This window comes from Stigmatopora nigra, chromosome 17 (assembly GCF_051989575.1).
Source record: "Stigmatopora nigra isolate UIUO_SnigA chromosome 17, RoL_Snig_1.1, whole genome shotgun sequence".
Classification (NCBI taxonomy): Eukaryota; Metazoa; Chordata; class Actinopteri; order Syngnathiformes; family Syngnathidae; genus Stigmatopora; species Stigmatopora nigra.
The window spans coordinates 10,618,434-10,640,370 of record NC_135524.1 but is presented as its reverse complement, the minus strand read 5'-3'; the positions used below and the strand labels follow the sequence as shown (position 1 = coordinate 10,640,370).

At 41.7% G+C, this 21,937-nt stretch overlaps 1 protein-coding gene across 5 annotated transcripts; it reads right to left on the bottom strand.

The window, feature by feature from the left end:
* marveld2a (MARVEL domain containing 2a) lies at nucleotides 1-20,477 on the bottom strand. 5 transcript variants are annotated; one of them, XM_077736627.1, is made up of 10 exons: nucleotides 20,344-20,477; nucleotides 15,233-15,293; nucleotides 14,018-14,246; nucleotides 6,284-6,999; nucleotides 3,636-3,856; nucleotides 3,527-3,562; nucleotides 2,331-2,494; nucleotides 2,089-2,260; nucleotides 509-559; nucleotides 1-419 (listed from the first exon to the last, which is right to left on the bottom strand). In XM_077736627.1, the coding sequence occupies exons 3-10, from the start codon at nucleotides 14,227-14,229 to the stop codon at nucleotides 300-302; spliced, it is 1,692 nt and encodes a 563-aa protein (XP_077592753.1). In that variant the 5' UTR covers nucleotides 14,230-14,246; nucleotides 15,233-15,293; nucleotides 20,344-20,477; the 3' UTR covers nucleotides 1-299. The 5 variants fall into 5 exon arrangements, with proteins under 5 accessions (XP_077592753.1, XP_077592755.1, XP_077592754.1 ...); XM_077736629.1 differs by having other exon boundaries at nucleotides 2,331-2,491; XM_077736628.1 differs by having other exon boundaries at nucleotides 15,264-15,293.
* Between the last annotated feature and the right edge of the window lie 1,460 nt (nucleotides 20,478-21,937).

Sequence of the window (21,937 nt, the reverse complement as noted above, 5' to 3'; positions counted from 1 at the left end):
GAGTTTGTTAGTCTTTTAGTATACATCTTAGGACAGGTAAAAGTAACAATTTATCACGGTGGTTGGATGTTTCGGAAACAGACTGACTATAATTAAACAAAGTGAAAACTATCAGTTAAGAGTTAACCATCTTTTGGTTGGTACGCTACACAGTTTACAAATTACAAAAATAATGATCCAAATAATGAATTTTTATTCAGTGTCAAGACTCCCCTCATATTAAAAAAACAAGAGTTTTCTCTACGGGACAGAGAAAAATCATCACATTTGAGGAGCAGAAGTTCTGAAAAATCCTCCTTTTAGTCGTATCCATCGTTCCACTCCATGACTTTGTCGTACTCCTGAATCTTGAGCTTGATGTGCGAGAGTTTGTTCTTCAGGTAGTCGCAACGCTCCTTCTTCTCCAGGAAAGTTGGGTCCTTCACGTCAAGAAAGAAATCTTAAGACAAAATCTGCAAGGCAGCCGGCCAAACTCCACCATATAAGCCCCTCCCTTTAAGTGACTCACATTTTTCTTTCTCTGGAACTCCTGAAGGATTCTGTTGATGCGATCTGCTTCCTGCAAAAAGAGAAGGAGCTCCCTGTTATATCATGTGGGTTTGTCTGGCTCAGTGAGTACATGGTCACTGCCCAACCCATATGGCAAGATCCAAGATGGCGGCACACACGAGTCCAGCGGCTCTTTGCTCTCCAGTTTGGTGTTTTGTTTTCTCAATCTTATCGTTATTTACTAACATCTAATTTCCCGAATATGGGATGAATAAAGTTAACCAAGCCAATCAAATTTTGAATGAAATATGTGCGAAACACACACAAAAAAAAGAATTAAGAACAATATTAATTTCTCATCTAATTTTCTGAACCGCTTAATCGTCATTAGGATCGAAGGGATGCTGGGGCCTATCCCAGCTGACTCCGGGCCAGAGGCAGGGGAACACCCTGAATCATTGGCCAGCAGATCGCAGGGCACTAAGAGACAGACATCCATACACACTCCGTGACCGGACGTTTGGTCGCCGGTCTTTTGGCCCCTTTTGGTCGCCGGTCAAATGGTGACAGAGAGTTTATTGTTGAAACCAGCTCTCAAAATTATATTCATGAGAGAAAGTTTAATATCTATGACAGAGTTTAATATATAAGAGAGAATTTAATATCTAAGAGTTTAATATCTAAGAGAGTTTAATATCTAAGAGAGTTTAATATCTAAGAGAGTTTAATATCTAAGTACTGTTGTAACCAGCTCTCAAAATTATATTCATAAGAAAGATTTTAATATCTAAATATCTACTGTTTTCAACAGTACTTAGATATTAAACAGTACTTAGATATTAAACAGTACTTAGATATTAAACAGTGTTTAGATATAAAACAGTGCTTAGATATTAAACAGTGCTTAGATATTAAACAGTACTTAGATATTAAACTCTCTCTTAGATATTAAACTCTCATGAATATAATTTTGAGAGCTGGTTTCAACAGTAAACTCCGTCACTCTTTGACCGGCGACCAGACGTCCAAGCACCGCACGCTCACACCCATACCTAGGATCAATTTAGAGTGTCTAATCAGGCTATGTTTTTGGAATGTGGGAGAGTGTGCAATATTCTGCAATATTAAAGAATTGAAACGATTCTGCAGACAAGAGTGGGCCAAAGTTCCTTCAAAGCAGTGTAAAGTCTCATCACAAATGATCGCAAACGTGTGAATTCAGTTATCGCTGCCAAAGGTGGCACTCTTTATTAGGTTCAGAGGGCAATTGCTTTTTCAGAGGGCCAGACTAGTTTGTAATATTTTCTGCCTTTGAAACTAATCATCATTTCGAAACAGCATTTTCGATTTCCTTTGGTTGTCTCTGCTCCAAAATTAACTCGGCATTTGACTGTGCTTGACATCCAATTATTCATTTTCCAGCCCTCGCATTCCAAATGAATTGCACGTCTATTGGCCTCATTGGCACTGAAACATGGGCATTCAATGCTTCACATCCTAATTTAAACAAAGTTAATCTATATCTGTGGGAATGCCATTAATTGAATTAGCCGAAAATCCAAATGGCTGTTTGTGGCATAAAGCAGAAACCCCACTCACCATCTGAGTGCCGGCCTGGCGTGGGAGATTCTGCATCATGCCGTCCATTTCATCAAACTTCTTGCAGGCAGCCAGAACGTCGGCATGCAGCTCCTTGTACTCAGCATACTGGTCATTGAATACGGCACGATACTGGTCGCGCTCCTCATCTGAGCGGATGGTTGGGTATTTCCTGTTAGCGGAAAGACGCGGTCAAGCCAATTGATACGATGCCGCTGAACAGAGGTTGGGGCTACACCTACGCAATGTAATCAGGCACGATGACCGGCTTGGGTATGTGCCCGGAAGGGATGGCCCCCTGCAGGACCTTGGGGGCCAAGGCAATGGGCACGTCCCGAGTAAACACGACTGGGGATTCTTGTCCAGAGTTTTCGCGGTTCACTGTAGCACTAGCGGTATCTAGCTGCTGGGTAAAAACATAGACAGGTATCTCAAACTTGCAGTCGGAGGCCAATCATGGTCCACATGGACAGTATTTTGCAGGATTAACCCATGATGCCTCAATTTACATTGATCAAATATATGTAAAATGCATTGTACAAACATAGATTATATATATTCAACATCAGAGGTCTCCAAACTGGTCCTCGAAGGCTGCTGTGGGTGGAGGTTTTTGTTCCAAACCATCCAACACCAACAGTTTAACCAATTGTTTCTGCTGAAAATAGAAGCACCTCACTGCAATCCACTGATTGCACTTCTACAATACCAGATTGGTGGACAGGTTTCCTCGTAAAGTTTGGAACGAAAACCTTTTCTGCAGCCCTTTCTGGAAGTTTTGGGACCACTGCTCTGCAAGGTCTTTGTGAGTGTGTGCATGAATGGTTGTGTGTCTCCTTGTGCCTCACAATTGGCTGCCAACCAATTCAAGATGTACCCTGCTGACAGCTCATAGTGTGCTGGTGTAGGGGTTGGCAACACTGTGATCCTTGTGAGGATAAGCATCACGTAAGTATGAATATATTTGCAAAAAATGCATCTACAACCCTAACCCTAACCCCCTGAACAAGGCAGACAACACATTACAATTGACGAGAAAACAAACTTATCATCCCAAAAGATCAGATATTCAACAAATTGTGAACTGTGGACATCAGCCTTCCTGACCTAATACTTATTTTCCACCATGATTTGCAAAAAAATCTCTTTAAAAATCAAACAATGTGATTTTGAGTTGTTTTTTCCACATTGTCTCTCACGGTTGAGGTTAACCCATGTTGAAAATTACAGGCCTATCTAATCTTTTCAAGTAGGAGAACTTGCACAATTGGTGCTTGACTAAATACATAATTGCCCCACTGCACATACATACATCCATATGTAAATATGTAGATACTTTTATGAATTTCTTTGATATGGAGCCTTTCAGAATTTGACACCCCTGCCATAGAACAAATTGAATTTGCAGTGGGCAGAGTCACACTGGGGAAACCCTCACCAGCAACTGTGGCGATCCAAAGGGTGACTGCCGCATCTAGAAAAACAAGCAGTACAAGTCGAGGGTGAATTTTTAAAAACAACATTTCTGGAATAAAACGCAGTGCAACCTCATGCGCGTTGCGCTCACGGTTTCGCCGCGCCGCTTCGTGGCGCCACAACTTCAGGCTGACGCCGGCCCCAATCAGGTAGATAAGCATGGTGAGGAAAAGGAAGATGATAGCAGCTGTCTGCCCCGCCTCTGTCCGGCAGAAGTCGCCAGCCATACCATTGTTGAACATAGGGTAAGAACACAGGCCCCCACGTGTCGTGTCACGTACGTACACAATACCTGTAATAACAGGAGGCACAAAGAGAAATATATATTACAAAATTTAAAATACAAATTGAAACCCATTCATGCATGATTTACATTTAACTGCCCTATTTTCACACCTATAGGGCGCAGGAAAGTCTAAAATTTTCTATCGGTCGGTGCATTTGGTCTGTGCACTAAGTTCAATTTTTGTATGGCCTTGACCACTTGAGTGACGCGTTTTATTTCTTGCCGGCACGCTATTTATTGCCATCAACCCGGCGGACGTTCACCCTAAAAATAGCCTCCCCACGCATTACAGTAAATCCATTCAAAACATCATAGGGGAGTGGCGAAGCATTTGGCTTTGTGTGTTAGCAGCGCTATTAACCCCTTAAATACAATCAATACTTAAGAAACAGCATATCAGAGCTATACAGAGGAAATGGCTGGCGTTAATGACAACACAATGTGGGTCTGAATGCTCGGAAAATGGACTGAAGCCATAGATCGAACACGATAACAGCTTTGTTAACGGATTGCTAACAAATTGCTAACGGATGGCCAACATTGTAGTTAGGGCAGGCAGCGCAAGAGTTACGTGACGATTTGGAACGAATTGTTGTTGCCGACATAACAGTGAGGAGAATCAAAAGCTTGGGAGTGATACATGTCGCAAGTTACAATGGATTGTGGATGACTGGGCTCCTTTGTCGGCCAGCACTGTTGAGCTTTCGCCAAAGCTGGAATCAATTTCCTGGAATTTCCTAGCACTTGTTATTGACACTGCAGCTAAAAATATGATGCGCCGAATAGTCGTGAAAACACTATTGGACTATAGCTCCCACTGACCTTTTTGTGGATTACATTCAAGCAAAGAGGAACTATTTTCACTGTGAGTCCAGTATTTAATAACATTTTTAATACATTGACTATTTTTACATATAAATTAGTCTGCATATGCCTATTATTGTAACATTTAATGAATTCATTTCTTGATAATAGTACTTTCATTGTTATACGGGTGATCCTTTAGTTTTTTTATTATCGCAGTCTTGTCTGTCTACATTATCTGCAAAATTCAAGGGATTACTTTATTCACTGCGCAATGGGAATTAGATAACGAGGCTAAATCTTTAGAGGAACGCATCAATTTAGGTTAGAAGGAGATTGTGCTCATCAACGGAAAACAGACCAGCCAACCCTGGTGCCAGGAGACTAGGTGGTTATCTGCAGCATAAAGAACTGGTATGACCCAAAGTGGGAAGGACTGTACCTAGTCTTGGTGAACACATCAACAGATGTGAAAATAGCCAAGAAGGGGACATGGATCCACCTTTTGTACCATAAGAATTTAATGTATGTTTAAACGCTTGAGACTGGTACTAATATTGAATGTAAATGAACAGGGTAACCATTACAATAGAGAAAATTATTATTTTTATTTTTTTCTTTTGAGGCAATAACATTGAACATAGTGGTCATATTTCTTCAGAATTTGGGCCAGTTACGCTAGCCACTAGCTAGCTACTGTTTGCCCATGGATTGTAGCCTGTACATCAACATCCACACAGCTTTACGAATGGTGGCAGGCAGTGTTGGGCTAATTACACTAGCTAGCTACTATTTGCGAATGGATTGTGGCCACTTGAGCGAACGTGTCTGCTTGCACGGTTGTTCGAGCTTTTGCCAAAGCCGGCATTATCTCTGTGGAGCCACATGGCAATGACGATGACTCTGAGAACGAAGAGACGGGACCCAGCGTTTTTGACGACTCATTTAGACAATTGTTCAATTCGGACTCAGAAAATGAGGACTTTGATGGATTTGTGGGTGATGATGATGTGAGTACACTGTAAAATGGATAAATAAAGTACAACCCAACTCAGTTTTTCTTCCGTTGCATTTTTAAAAACGTGTTCTTAGCGTGTGGGTGTTGCGTGTATGTTTAAGCTAGTGTATGTTTTGCCATGCCTGGCAACGTCTTTTTAACGGTGCGTCCTTTGTGTGTCAAATATAGAAATAGCACTTGTTACTGACACGGCGGTTTAAAATGTGATGCGCCGTATAGTCGTGAAAATAGTGTTTTTTTTTCTGTATCTGCATTCCGCCCCTTCTTGCTACTGTCAAAATGAAATTTCCCGAATACGGAATGAAAAAAAATTATCCAATCCAATAATTGTTAGTAGCTGTATTTTTGGGATTTTTTTTAATTAGAAGTATAATTTTTATTTATAGTGTTCATATGCATATGCAATCAACTGCTTCATGTACATTTGGCAACTCATTTCCTGGGATTGACGAATGTTCTTTCAGTCAAGATGAACTAGATGTCTATCAATTGCACCGACACGTGATAAACCCATGCCAGCTATCTCAGTTAAAATGGTTTGAATGTCTGTCACTATCAGTAGCGATGAAGGAGCAAAATTTAAAGAATTTAAAACAGAAGGTGTTTCCTACCTGCCGCCATGTAGAACACAGCTAGACACAAGTTGATGATGAATTCTGTCAGTGGCCACCAGATGGAGTCAAGCAGGATGGTACGGTAGTACATGGTCATACCCAGTACCAATATAATGATGGTTACCAGCCACGCCAGACCGGCAACAACTAGTACAAAAGGTGTCCTGGGGCCTGAGTAGGAGTTAGCGCCAGTGCCATATAAGCCGCCACCATAGCCGCTACCTGGTGATGAGTAGCCGAACGTGTTGTACCACTTGTTGTCCTTGTCGATGTAAGCACATACGCAGGCGAAAACAGCGGCGCCAAGAAGCAGCTCTACAAAGCACAGGATCCGCAGCAGCCCCGCCCACGACTTCATGAAAGCATAGCGTTGGTGGTACTCCTCCACGCGCTCGGCGTAGGTTGGGGCTGTACGGTAGGTGTGGCCCGAGGCCGACTCGCCCAAGTCCAGGAGTTCCTTGCCTGATTCGTAGCTAACGGCTGAGCCCCCGTAAGGGTCCTGGTACGAGTCCGGGACAGACGGTGTGTGCGGGGGTGAGCACCGGACTCCCTCGCTAGTACTGTTGTTTTTATATGATGCCGATGGAGGTTCCAGCCATGCCCCCTTTTTGCCGCTTCGGTTGCTGACCCGGAAGAATGTTTTCCACGAGTCAGGGATGAAGCGGTGGACCGGTTTGATGTCCAGCGCTGGGTCCAGGTTCAACACCAGGTCACTGGAGGCACAGTTTCCAATTAAAAACTGATATTTGAACACACACACACACGCACAATAGGGCTACCCATATTCACACATGCCCAATAAAATCCAGGGTTGTGACAAATTATAAAGCCTGACGATTAACACGGCCCTTAAACCCAAATGGGACCGGGGATAATGCGATGTGCACGCCCGCTAAAACCCACTAATGAAGGCCAGCGCATTGTCAGGTATGATTTTTAGCTCATACTCTCCCAAACATGAGGTCCTGACAGCTGATCGCCAAAACCATTCTACACTCACCACCGTTTTTATGATACTTTGTATCATTAGTTGAATCTCGTTTTCGTACCTTGGTATGGTCATTTGCAGATCACAGTGTTTCTTAACCCGAAAACTTCTTGGCTAGAGACAATCCTAAGTAGAGGTATGACTGTACAGTAATCCATTGAATATTGCGGATAATAGATACAGCATGGCTGCGATAATAGAAAAAAACCCAAGTAGTTGTCACTATATTATTATTATTATGTACAATACTACATGTTTTCACGCCTACACAAAAAGTACACAAGTATCAAGAAGTGAATTTATTAGATATTACAGTGATTAAAAGACTAATGTATTCATACCTAAATATAATCTCTAATTTAGAAAAAAAATGTCCTGTGATCCTTCATCATGTCATGGCTTCAACATTTACAGCTTCAGTACATTGCACTTTTTTAACTTAAGTATAAAAAAAATGCTCACAAACAATGTTTCCACTAATATTTGGTTTGTCTGGGCAGAAAGAAAACCTCGCTGAGCACACCGAGTATAAGAGTAAGGAACATCATCATTGCTCGCTATGGGCGCACACCCGTAGAACAGCATGTCGGGGTACCTTGCTTGCTATATTTTTGGGAATGCACGTACCTATATCATGCTTGACAATATTAGCAATTGACGATGCTGATTTCCTCTGCTACCGGCAACAGAAACGTTCCGGATTACAGACGAAATGGGTAAAACGAGATCGTAAAAACGTATTTTAAAAAAGAAAAATCCCGTACAAAGTTTGTGATACAGCGTTCACAATTCAAAATGATCAAAAAACTTATACCTTGACAGGTATGTGTCTACTAGCCATAAATTATCTAGTCCTAATCAAATGTAATGATTCATATCTGTGGATAAAATATCCAAATAAATGACACTAGAACCTGCACAAATCTGTCTTAATTGACCTAATTTTTCACATCTGTCCTTCTCACTTCTCATTCTGCTTCAAATGTCTTTTCTGCTGAATGTGTCACTGGCGATAGTCAAGCGTCCATTAATGTGCAATTGTTTTCCTTACAACTTTAGCTTCGCTGTATGTTTTGCAGAGAACTTTCTTTTGATTTTGATTTGATTTATTTCATAAGGGACAGCACATATTCATGAACATACATGTAAATATGTAAGATTGCAGCCAAGGGCTAATTTCCATCCACAGTGTTCCTTCGCTTATCGCGGTTAATGGGTTCGCTTATCGCGGTTAATGGGGACCGGGACACCCCGCAATAGCTGCATTTCCGCGAAGTAGGCGTGCCCCTTCAAAAATGCTTAAAGAAACGTATAACACGTGCACAAAAGCACCACCAAGCAAAAACATAATAGTAGTCTGGATGGAGGATCTTCTGCAGTTTTTTTGCACGTAAGAAACATCGTTTTTGGGAGTTGTGAACATTGTTTTTTTGGGCGGTGAAGATGCGCCTAGAACAGCCATGACATCATCAATGCGATTCCTGAACTCTCACCATGTTATTGACCATTTCTTTGGCCTTTTTTGATGCAATTACTAATTCTTATTGAATATTTTGTTTCCACCTCTTGTAAAATGATGTACCGTATTTTCACGACTATAAGGCGCACTGGATTATAAGGCGCACCTTCAATAAATGGCATATTTTAAAACTTTTTCCATACATAAGGCGCACCGGATTATAGGCCGCGGCACTAGAGGCGGCAGTAGAGGCTGTAGTTACGCTATGCAACCGTTGGGCGGTGCCGCGCTAAAGAAAATGTCAACAAAACAGTCAGATAGGTCAGTCAAACTTTATTATTAGATTACAAACAAGCTTTCCACAACTCAATTCACTCCCAAAATTAATAAACAGCTGTATTTATTATTTTCTCTGAGGTAAAGCATTTTCGTGACACATCTTTAACATCTTTGAACAATAGCAAGCCATAACATGTTACTTTTCCTCCATTTAGTCAACACACAAAACCGTCTGATACTGTTATGGTAAATTAAACGTGAGTGCAATCGCAATATAGTGACACCCGTAATGTGCAAAAACAATAAAGCAATAGGATAATAACTGTAAACTATAAACACACAAAACAAAAACATAAAGCTCACTCTATCAGCTCCTTATCTAAGAATTCCTCGACTTCTTCTAAAGTGTTCGAATTGACCATCTCAGTGAATGGGGCATCCAACACGTCCGGCTCCGTCTCATCAAGCAAAGCTCTGAGTCCGCGATAGCTGAAGCGCGAAGTAGCGAGGGAACACTGTATAGTCCATCGTATAAATTGAAGACAAACAGTGACATATTTTCCACACACACACACACACAGACATACACTTGGCAAAGTTTTCGACAGTTCTCACCCAATTTCACCGCTCGTTCTCCTAATTGCTCCGACAGCAATTCCATCTTAGAAGAACCGCATTTCTTTTATACTTTGACTCATTTAGCCATGATAAAGGCTTGGCAGCAGCTCCACCGAGTTGATGGCATATGCTAACCTGCGAAATGAACTCATATGGCTGGACACGGTGTTTGACAGTTTTATCCGAAATGTAGCATAGCAATGTCACTTTTTCGGTCACTGTCATCATGTCTCATTTTTTTTGGGTTCATTGGGTCTTACAAGGTCCCCCGCCCCTAGCCCAAAGTCAGCAGGGATAGGCTCCAGCACGCCCCGCGAGTGATGTAGTGCATAAAGCAGTTCAGAAAATGAATGAAAAAAATATCTATGAATAAAACACCTTCATAAATGCCATTAGAATATGCACAAATCTGAGTTAAGACTTATTTTATACACCTGTCCTTCTCACTTCTCATTCTCGTTCAAATGACTTTTCTGCTGATCGTGTCACTTGAGATAGTCAAGTTTCCATTTATATGCAATATTTTTCAATGATTTTGCTTTAATTTATTTAGTAAAGGATAGCACATATTAATGAACATATTTACATTCAGGTTAATGAGCATATATATATGTAAGATTGTAGCCGAGGGCTAATTTCCATTTATAGTCCATTGTGTAGGTTGAAGACAAACGATCACGCATACTAGACCAGGGGTGGGCAAACTTTTCGGCCCAGGGGGCACATTGACTTTAAAAATTTGACAGATGGGCCGGGTCAGCACAAGATATGATACATATAAAAACTGCATCCATTAACAGTACGGAAACATAAACAGAATAAAAGGAATAAGGTATTAACATACGGATCACTCATCATTTAAGTAAAAAGTATAAAGTACAAAGTAAAGTAAAAAGTAATGTATTAAGAAATATTAAAATGTATTTTAAAAAAAGATAGAGGGGCTGTAAAACACGAAAAACAAATAAGAATGGACAGAGCTACTGCCACTGGCTTCCGCGTGACAGCGCCATCTTGGAAAATAAATAAATAAACAAACAAACATTATTTGGACAACGTCGGCGGGCCGGATTAAAAAGCCTAGCGGGCTAGATGTGGCCCGCGGGCCGTAGTTAGCCCATGTCTGTACTAGATGCACGCACGCACACAACCACACACAGCAGATTTAGACAGTTCTCATCTGACGCTTGTTCTTCTATTTGCACAGTTAAGTAAAAAGGAATGTATTATGAAAAATTAAAATGGAATTTTAAAAAAAGATAGAAGGGCTGTAAAACATGAAAAACAAGAGTGGACAGAACTACTGCCACTGGCTGCCACATGAGGAAATAGGGGGTAAAAAGTGTTTAGATTTTATTTTGTGCACCATATGATTGCTGCTGCGCGGAGATGACGGGAGTTGTGCGCAATTGCCCACGCGCGCAGCTTAGAGGGAACATAGCTCAAAATACCACTGTATTCGACTCAGTTTCGCTATCTCCCCTAACTGTTTATCTTTTATCCTTATTAAAAGAAGGCTATCCATCTCATTATGAATGCACCCGCACAGCTTGGGAATTAGGATTAATCTTTGGAAGGCTTGATATCCTAAATAGCATCCTTCTGCTTCAGGATGGTGGTGCATATTGTTGGAAAAACTCACTCTCGTATTGGCGAGCTAGCTCCATCATGCATACACCACTCCTGGAAAAGAATGCAACGCTCCACCCGGTGCTCGGACGTTTGGTCGCCGGTCTTTCTTACAGCTCACCGCTCACTGCACCGCGGCACACTGGTTGGGAAACACTAGCTAAGATAACGCTAGAAGCTTATGAGGCATTTTCCGCGGAGATGTAAAACCCAAACAAAGCTGGAATTGAATCAATATGATCTCTCTATACGAGGTACAACGTACGCGATGTAAAACGTGGTGCTCGGACGTTCGGTCGCCGGTCTTTTGGTCCCTTTTGGTCGCCGGTCAAATGGTGAGAGTTTACTGTCGAAACCAGCTCTCAAAATTATATTCATGAGAGATTAATATCAAAGAAAGAGTTTAATATCAAAGAGAGAGAGTTTAATATCTAAGAGAGAGAGTTTAATATCTCAGAGAGAGAGTTTAACATATAAGAGAGAGTTTAATATCTAAGTACTGTTTAATATCTAAGTACTGTTTAATATCTAACTACTGTTAAATATCTAACTACTGTTTAATATCTAACTACTGTTTAATATTTAAGTACTGTTTACTATCTGAGTACTGTTTAATATCTATGTACTGTTTAATATCTAAGTACTGTTTAATATCTAATTACTGTATAATATCTAAGTAGTGTTGAAAACAGTAGATATTTAGATATGGTGTATTGCTTCTTCTTTGGTGCTTAGAGGCAATCATTTTAGCGCCCAAGAAGAAGCGGTACCCTGACTTTCTTCCTGTTGCAAGTTTAAGTGTGGAATTTGACATTTTTATTAGTTTTTTTATACTTCAGAACAAAATCTGCAATGTAAAAAGGACCACAGTACCGTGGTACCTCGAGATACGAGCTTAATTTCTTCCGGGACTGAGCTCGTATGTCGATATTTTTGTAACTCGAACGAACGTTTCCTATTGAAATGAACTAAAAACTAATCAATTCGTGCCAACCCTCTGAAAAAACACCAAAAACGGGATAATGGATTGGAAAAAAACGTTCCATCTCTTCTAATCGCCATATATCAACAAAGTAACACAATTAGTGGTTTAATATTACTAAAATGTGTTTGATTAAACTAAAATTAGACGGATTTTGCGGAGGGTAGAGAGAGGGGCAGAGAGGGGGGTAGATGCAGGGTGGGAGAAAGGGAGAGGCAGGGAGGGAGTGGGCGAGAGGCAGGGAGGGAGAGGGCGAGAGGCAGGGAGGGAGAGAGACAGGGAGGGAGAGAGACAGGGAGGGAGAGAGACAGGGAGGGAGAGAGACAGGGAGGGAGAGAGACAGGGAGGGAGAGAGACAGGGAGGGAGAGAGACAGGGAGGGAGAGAGACAGGGAGGGAGAGAGACAGGGAGGGAGAGAGACAGGGAGGGAGAGAGACAGGAAGGGAGAGGGAGAAAGACAGCGAGGGAGATGGAGAGAGACAGGGAGGCAGAGGTTGAGAGACAGAGAGGGAGAGGAAGAGAGACAGGGATAGAGAGGGAGAGAGACAGCAGGGAGCAGCCTGCGCGAATAAGCCGCACCCTTTAAAGTGCCTTAAAATTGTTGAATTTTCAAATTTCTCACGTTTAATTTCTTGCATTATTCTCAATTTTCACCTCCTTATTTATGGTTTTAATAGGGAGTACAAATGTGTTATTTTAAATGGAAAATCTTGAGAAAAATCATCACACGTGGTATTTCTGAGATACTGTATGAATAAAAGCATATTTTTGGGGTCAATATCATAAGTTAATATGGCCGTCTTTGTAAATGCAAAATACCAAATTGTTCAATTTGAAAAAATAAATAAGTCTATCTTGAGGAGAACTTGGTGCTTTTTATTGGCATTACAATTTTCTTACCAGAAGTTTAAGATAAGGTGGCCAAATTGCTTCGAATGACAAAATATTTTTTTCAATGGTTCATATTACTGCAATAGTTGTCACTTTCGAACAAGAAATAAAAAATTAAAAAAATCAAAGCGTAATGTTGTTTTATTTCATAATTACAAACGTACAATCATTTTCTTTCTGTGTTCCGTAAGGGAGTAAATGTGCCCATAGCGCTATACGTAGTGTTCACCAAGTCTCTTGGTGCAATAAAAGCATACACATTACTTGGGAATCCAGGTTTATATTTTAAAGATTGTGCTGACATGGTAAAATCAACAGTCAGAGCATGTTAACTACAGTAAGATGGCGGTGCCCCAAGCGAGCAATAGCAGAGAAGTAAGTGTACTCATGTCTGGCCAGTCTGAGCACGTTTAACTATAGTAAGATGGCCGTGCCCTGAGCGAGCAGTGACGGGAAAGCTAGTTTTTTTTTTTCACGTTTTATGCAAGATACGGTCTTTTATTTTCAAGAATTATATTCATAGATGTCAAAATACATTTCGTTTAGGGTTTCATCTGTTTATATTTTCATTATTTTTAAATAAATGACCATATATTGCTGCATTGTCTTGCGTCGTGATGTCCCGAAGGCGTCAATTTTTCTTGTGACGTCATCGTGTCATCGTCGTCAACGAGCATTCTAATTTTGGGAGCGAACGAATCCGCCGATAAAACATCCGGTCACGTCATGACTTAAATTAATTGGACAAGTATCACCATCAATGGCAGTCAACAAGTAAAGGAAAAAAAGGAAAACTCTTCCTTTCCATTTCATTCTTTTGAAAACTACTTTTAACTAACAAAAAAATAGAGCCCGATAATAGGCAGAGCAATGAAATGAACCTACCCGTGGCTGTGGTAGTCGGGTCCAATGGGAGGCAGATCGGGTAGAGGTGGCGGTGGGAGCGGGTCGGCACTGAGCCCCAAGTACACTGCCGAGCTCAGAGGGTGAGGCTCGTAAGGCTTGGCTCGAGGCAGTGTGTCGGCCGGCACTTGGTCGTAGTGCGGCGTCTGGTCGTCATGTTCGCTGCGACCCGGCTGCTCTTCATCATGGAACATCAGGATGATGGGGGGCCCTGACATGGGAAAACCCATGCAAATTGACAACATCACACAGACATTGAATGTTTATTGTGGCAATCCTAATGCGCACAAGCAAAGGCACAAGGGTGTATAGCAGGGGTAGGGAACCTATGGCTCGGGAGCCATATGTGGCTCTTTTAATGGGTGTATATGGCTCTGCCCGAACCTGTGTGGTAAAATATGTGAACCGCTGGTGAGAGACCCAAGTCCCGAACGCACCAATGGGAGCGTCACGCCAGCACTGTGGCGCCTAAACTATCACTAGCACCTTTTTAAAATCATATTTTTTCTTCATTAAATCATAATTTTTCTTCATTAAATCAATTTGTCTTCATTAAATCATATTTTTTCTTCATTAAATCATAATTTTTCTTCATAAAATCATATTTTTCTTCATTAAATCATATTTTTTCTCCATTAAATCATAATTTTGTTTCATTAAATCATAATTTTCCTTCATTAACTCAATTTTTCTTCATTAAATTTTTTTTTTCATTAGACTTCTGCATGCATACTCTCTTTGTTACTCATTGATTAGCAACAGTGAAATAATGTTCTCAAAAGAATTCACTTTTTTTTACTTTCAAAGTGGCGAAATGAATAATAAATGCTCATATTTTCATGTATTTTTACTTTTAAATTCTGAGTATGGCTCTCAAAAATATGTTCGAAAAAATAAATTGTTTATGGCTCTCTTCGTCAAAAAGGTTCCCGACCCCTGGCGTATAGTCTTTGTAGAAATCTACGCGTAGTTATGGTAACCAAAACTACAGCAGCACCATTACACGAAAGGTCACCACAGAAAACAGTGCAAGTGAGACCCAGACCCACAAACCAGAAGTCACACAGAATCCTGCCACTAGCCGCATCCCCAGCGTGTCTCTCGGAAACTGGGAGGGGACGCAGGGATGTGCTGTGGAGGGCTCGTTGGAACACCAGATGAGGACGAGTTTCAAAGATAGAAAATGCTTTTAAATACCTCGCTGATATGCAGACACTGCAACACTTACATTGACGAGCTGCGGTGATCTGACGATCGCCTGAAACAACAAGTGCACCACAAAAATTTGCGTTAAACTCATTCAGTGTTATTGACGGCAACAGACTTCTGCTCCATTTTGACTGCTCTCTGTAGTCCATATAGATCGGGCATCTATAATCAATATATACTCGTGTATGTAATCAACACAAATTGTAATAAATTATTATTTTTGTAAATAGGGCTGTCAAGAACTACTAGTTCACATAATTTATGATCAAATTAATCCACAGCATCTTTGATGGTCAAGTAATCGTTTTGAGACATCAAAAGAGTCCAAAACCCTTTTTGCCCGTCGTATTCATTCATTCATTTTCAGGATCGCTTCATCATCATTAAGGTTAAGGGGGGTTCTGGAGCCTATTCCAGCTGAGTCCAGGGCAGAGGCAGGGGACACCCTGAATCGGCAGCCAGCTGGGCAAAAGGAGACAGACAACCATGCACACTCACACCCATACCTAAGAGCAATTCAGAGTGTCCAATTAGCCTTCCATGTTTTTTTTAAATGTGGGAGGAAACCAAAGTAACTGGAGGCACAGGGGGAACATGAAACCTACTACTAAATACAGGAGGACCAAGCTGTATATTTGAACCCAGGACCCCAGAGCTGTGAGGGTGACACGCTAACCACCGTGTCCGGACGTTTCGCCGACGGATGTTTCGCCGACTGACGTTTCGCCGACGGACGTTTCGCCGACGGACGTTTCGCCGACGGACGTTTCGCCGACGGACGTTTCGCCGACGGACGTTTCGCCGACGGACGTTTCGCCGACGGACATTTCGCCGACGGAAGTTTCGCCGACAGACGTTTGGTTGAGCGGACGTTCCGCCGAGCGGACGTTTTGCCGAGCGGACGTTTCGCCAAGCGGACGTTTTGCCGAGCGGACGTTTCGCCGAGCGGACGTTTTGCCGAGCGGACGTTTCGCCGAGCGGACGTTTCGCCGAGCGGACAGTTCGCCAAAAGGACGGTTTCCCGAAACGGGCGAGCGCAAGAATCCCGTTTCGCCAAAACGTGAAGTGAGAAAGGTAATGTGGACTGTGAAGACCAGGAAGGCTGCTGGCCCCGACGGAGTACCTTGGAAGGTGCTCAAAGCCTGTGCTGACCAGCTGACTGGTGTTTTCACAAAGTTTTTCAATTGTTCTCTGCAACAATCCATCATTCTATCTTGCCCAAAATCTGCCACCTTTATTCCTGTCCCTAAAAAGACAACCATTGACAGCCTGAATTATTATAGGCCTGTGGCACTTACGCCTGTGATCATGAAGCGCTTTGAAAAGTTAGTCGCCCGCCATATTAGGGATACAATCCCTTCGTCAGTTGACCCTCACCAATTCGCTTGTAGAGGAAACAGGTCCATTGAGGATGTTATCGCCATTACTCTACACACAGCAATGATCCACCTGGAACACCATGGGAACTACGTGGGGATGCTTTTCATTGACTATAGCTCAGCCTACAGAGATGAGGTCAACAAAATGTCTAAAGACCAGAAAGAGAAAGGGGCACTGTTGCGACATGAACATTAGTTCCAGACCAACGCCCAGTAGAAGAAGAGGATGATCAGAAAATGTTTTAGCTTGGTTTGCAATTAAGGCTAACACAGAGCATAGACACAAAAGGACAATTACATGGCCAAAATGAGTCATTATGAGATGCAAGAAAACACAGCCTGTCCACTAAGAGATCTCCCTGGTGTTTTCTTTTATTTTTAATGCCTTGTAAATATCTGTGCAAAAAGAGCAGCTTTATTGAAAATGTCCTTAACCCAGAGTCCCCAATTGAGGACAGCCTGTAATATTTTTCTTACTTGACAAAGATGATTTGCCATTTTGTATCAATATTTTGAAAATGTTCTAAAAATCAAAAACGTATATTGGGTTAAAATGAGTTAATTTCATCTAACTTTTTTAAATGGCCATATATGAAGTACCGTATTTTCACACCTATAGGCGCACTTAAGTCTAAAATTTTCCCTAAAATGGTCGATGCACCAAACGGTCGGTGCGTCGTGTCTGTGCCCTACATACAATTTTAGTATGGCCCTGACCGCTTGAGTTACTGGTTTTATTTCTTGCCGGCACACTACTTATTGTAATCAACCCAGCGGACATTCACCCACGCATTACAAGCATTACATCCATTCAAAACATCCGAGGGGACTTTGACTTCCGTGTGCTTGCAGCGCTTTTAACTCTCAAAAATACTCTCATACTTAAAGAAATAGAATATCAGAGCTAAACAGAGGAAATGCCTGGCGTGAATGACAACACAATACAGGTGTGAACGCTTGGAAAATGGAATGAAGCCATGGATCGAACAATTTAACAGCTTTGCTAACGAATTTCTAACGGATGACCAACATTTTACAGTGGTACCTCGATTTACGATTGTAATCTGTTCCGAGACTGTGATTGTATGACAAGCATATCATAACTCAAGCGGACGTTTCCCATTGAAATGAATTGAAAACAAATTAATTTGTTCCAAACCCCTGAAGAAACACAAAAGACACGATATTGGATTGGAAAAAGGTTTATTTCTTCTAATTCGCCATATATTGACAAAGTAATAAATAACGAGTGGTTTAATAGTAATAAAATGTGTTTAATAGATGTAAAATTAGACACATTTGGCAGAGGGGAGAGACAATGACTTGGCTGTTCGGGGGACTTTATCCACAGCAACAACGCACTCGTAAACGAACAAACAAATTTAAACTAACTTGGATTACTATATATAGACACTCAAATTTTAATGTAAGTTCACATTAAACTGAATTATAATGTTGTTTTAATCTTTTTTTACCTTAGTTCTACGGGTTGATCCCACCCGGACGTTTTGCCGGGGTCTTCAAAATGAACGCATCAAGCATTGTTAGGAACTTGCCTCCCCTTTGAAATGTTTCGAAAATGACGCACATAAATATCATCACAATATGCGTAATCCAAGCGCGCGTCACATCACTTGTAGGTCTCTAGAAGGCACGCGTGTTCTCCGCATTGTACACTAGTAGTGGCTTAATTATACAGTCACCGCTCGCATTAGCACACAACGCAAGCGTTAAGCGGTCCTTCATGGGTTTGTGTCCCAGTAATGCCTTCTCCTCTGCCACGATGAATGTCTGCCTGGGCATCTTTTTCCAAAAAAGACGTTTCATCGCAGTTGAAAACTTGCTGGGGGATGTGACTTTCCTCGGCGACAATTGAGGCAAATGTCCTGATGCGTCCTTCTGCTTAAGGATGGTGGAAATGGTTGACGAATTCCTCTCGTATTGCCTGGCGAGCTCAGTAACACATACCCCACTCATATTTTTCAATTATTTCGCGTTTTGTGTCTATTGTCAACGCTATTTCTTTGCAGAACTGCCGATCCATAGTAATATCGTTTACTTGTAAATGTACCCAACATGGGGGGAAAAGCTGGTGGGTGGGAAATGGAAAGTCCGCCCAGTGGTCGTAGAAATATTTTATACACGAAAGAGATGCAAAAAAAGACAGTGACATGGCCACCTGGCTTAGTCACATCACAAAATTTTGATCATATCTTGGGTAAATTATTCGATTGAAATTTTCGTCGTAAGACAAGAACGTCGTATGGCGGAGCGGTCGCATCACAAGGTTCGACTGTAGTTAGGGCAGGCAGCGTCGCATGGGTTAGGTTACGATTTGGAATGAATTGTCGATGCCGATATAAGAGTGAGGTGAATCAAAGGCTTAGGAGTGGTACATGTCGCGAGTTACAAGGGATTGTGGATGACTGTGCTCAAGTGACAGCCAGCACTGTTCGAGCCTTTGCCAAAGTTGGAATAGAGTTCCCGGAATACACAACTCTGACTGAAAGTGGAGCCTAGCATGTTAAACACCAAACTCTTTATATCAGGGTGTACCTCTGACCTCAATAAAGCATTATCAAAATCAGTTTTCCTCGTGCTGTCTTTAAAAAAAAAACACACTAGTGCCAAGCCTCACATACGCTAGCAGCTAGCATAACATAAGGATATCATAACATAGGTGTGCTAGCCGCTAGCATAACTTACACTAGTGCCCTATCGGACGAGGCGTCCAACGTATTGACAAAAAATATACCCGCAAATGAGACTGCGCCCTATCACCATGACCGGACGTCTGGTCGGCGGTCTTTTGATCGCCAGTCAATTGGTCCCTTGTGGTCGCCGGTCTTTTGGTCGCGAGTCAAATGGTGACAGAGTTTACTGTTGAAACCAGCTCTCAAAATTAGATTCTTGAGTTTCATATCTAAGATAGTAAGTTTAATATCTAAGAGAGCGTTTAATGAATAATTATTAAATAATTCCAAATTGTCTGTTAGCTTCCTTTCATTGCTTTTCCCCTGGTTTCGCTGCTTCCAGATGTGTTTTCAGATTGAAGCATTTAACCAATCACATTTCAGCCACTATTTGTCAGAAATCTGCCTCGGGTCCTTCACAATCAGTTCTGCAGGCTCTGCTGCAGTAACAAGCGTCGATAAGACTGAGTTTGCAGGTTTTCCCCTGGCCAGCGATAGTTTTCATCGGGTACTTAGGTTTCCCTCAACATCCCCAAAACATGCGTAATAGGATGTTTGGTACAGTTCCCCAGCTCTTCTACCCATGGCTTGGAAAGATCTGCTATCCTCCCACGACCCTTGTGAGATTAAGCATCTTGGCCAATGAGATTCTTTATCGAAGCCTTATCGGTATTGAATACATTGTAATCAGATCTATTTTCAAAAAAGGGAAATAAGTCTCCGAGTTTTCCTTTTCCGGTATGAAAAAAAACATTGTTTGGAGTTCCAGAAACAATTTACGTCAGGGATATTTAAAAAAAGATGGACAAGCTAGCATTGACGAAACAAAAATAAGAGGTAAACGCAGTATTTAACTTCCGTCGCCAACTATCCTAGTCGTCTTTGGTTTGACCGGTTTACTCAGCGCGAAGCGAGGTGTAGTGTACTTTCTGGCGAGCAATCTTCCGCTTTACTTTCGCGAGTTAAGTCTTTTTTGTTTTGATGTGTCGATACCGAAGCGGAAGACCAAACAAAATAATTGGGCTACCGTCTTATCTTCTGGTTTCTTTTTCTTCTCCACTTGGCAGAATGCTTACGAGAGCGAACCTTACCATCCGTCTTCCGCACTTTACAAGCACACCACGTGACCACTTTACCATCCCTGAGTGTGACGCATAGGAAATAATCTACAGTAATCCCTCGATTATCACGACTTCACATTTTGATCTTTTTTTTTCTTAATTAGACTCATGCATACACACTTTCTTTTTACGGATAGGTGGATAGGTGGAGAGGTGGATAGGTGGATAGGTGGATAGGTAGATGGATGGATGGACAGATAGATGGACCAAAAGCTTACGGTTAAAGGTGTTCACAGCTCTGCCAGCTATAACTTTATCAGGTTGATACAGGTTTCTTCGTCAAATCTTGCTTTGTTTTTTTCCATGTAAACGATATTTACGTGTGTGATGTATATTGAATTAGTATATCGAAATTTGTCTCATATCTCAAGATAAATATTCCCTCGAAATTTTACCCGTATCTCAAATTGCTCGTATGTCAGGCCACTCGCATGTCAAGGTATTACTGTATATGTTAAAATAATAATGCAGGATGCTTCCAAACTGCACAATTTATATGTGAAAGGTGGCTAAGAAGTTAGCATGCCGCAGAGCTGACAACCTCCGTCGACCCCATTTCGGAGTGTTATATTTTCATCAGGAGTTAATGCGACTTGCGCAAAATCAATATAAAACATAAAAAAACAGGACAATTTAAATGAAACTGTTTTCATCATGTTTTTGTATCAATTGAAATAATGTGTTTTTGCAAACTATTGAAAAAGTACATCTCTCATCTCATTTTCTGAACCGCTTTATCCTCATTAGGCTCGCGAGGGGCGCTGGACCCTATCCCAGCTAACTCCAGGCCAGAGGCGGAGCACACCCTGAATCGGTGGCCAGCCGATCGCAGGGCACAAGGAGACGGACAACCATGCACACTCACACCCATACTTAGGGGCAATTTAGTGTGTCCAATTAGGCTACCATGCATGTTATTTTGGAATGTGGGAGGAAACCAGAGTGTCCAGAAAAACCCCACACAGCAAACTCCAGAGATCTTGATTTGAACCCCGGACCACAGAGCTGTGAGGCCGATGCACTACCCACTCGCTCCACCGGGCCTGCCCTGAAAAAGTACAGCATAATGAAAATAGGTACAAAAAGTGACAAAAGTATAATTTGTTGAAAATCTATTGACAAATTCAAATATCCAGTTTTTCAGCTGTTCTTTAACCCACACTGGCATGTTTTCCAATGTGCAAATGTTAGTCCTTTTGGATACAGCTTTAACATGGGATATTTCGTTGACTAAGAACCAATAAACCTCTGCGCCCGTCTGTTTTGCGCTTATCCCGAACAGGCATATTGATAAGCGCTGTGTGCTTCTACTTCCTTCAGAACATTGGTTCTTAAACTGGATTCAATCCAACCCCAGGGGTTTGGCGAGTCAGTCTCAGGGCTTCGGTGGCGCCTTTGGCGTGGAGGTTAAGACGCATCGACTCCTCATGTCTACAGTGTTCCCTCACTACTTCGCGGTTCAGCTACCGCGGACTCAGAGCTTCGCGGATTTTTTTGGGA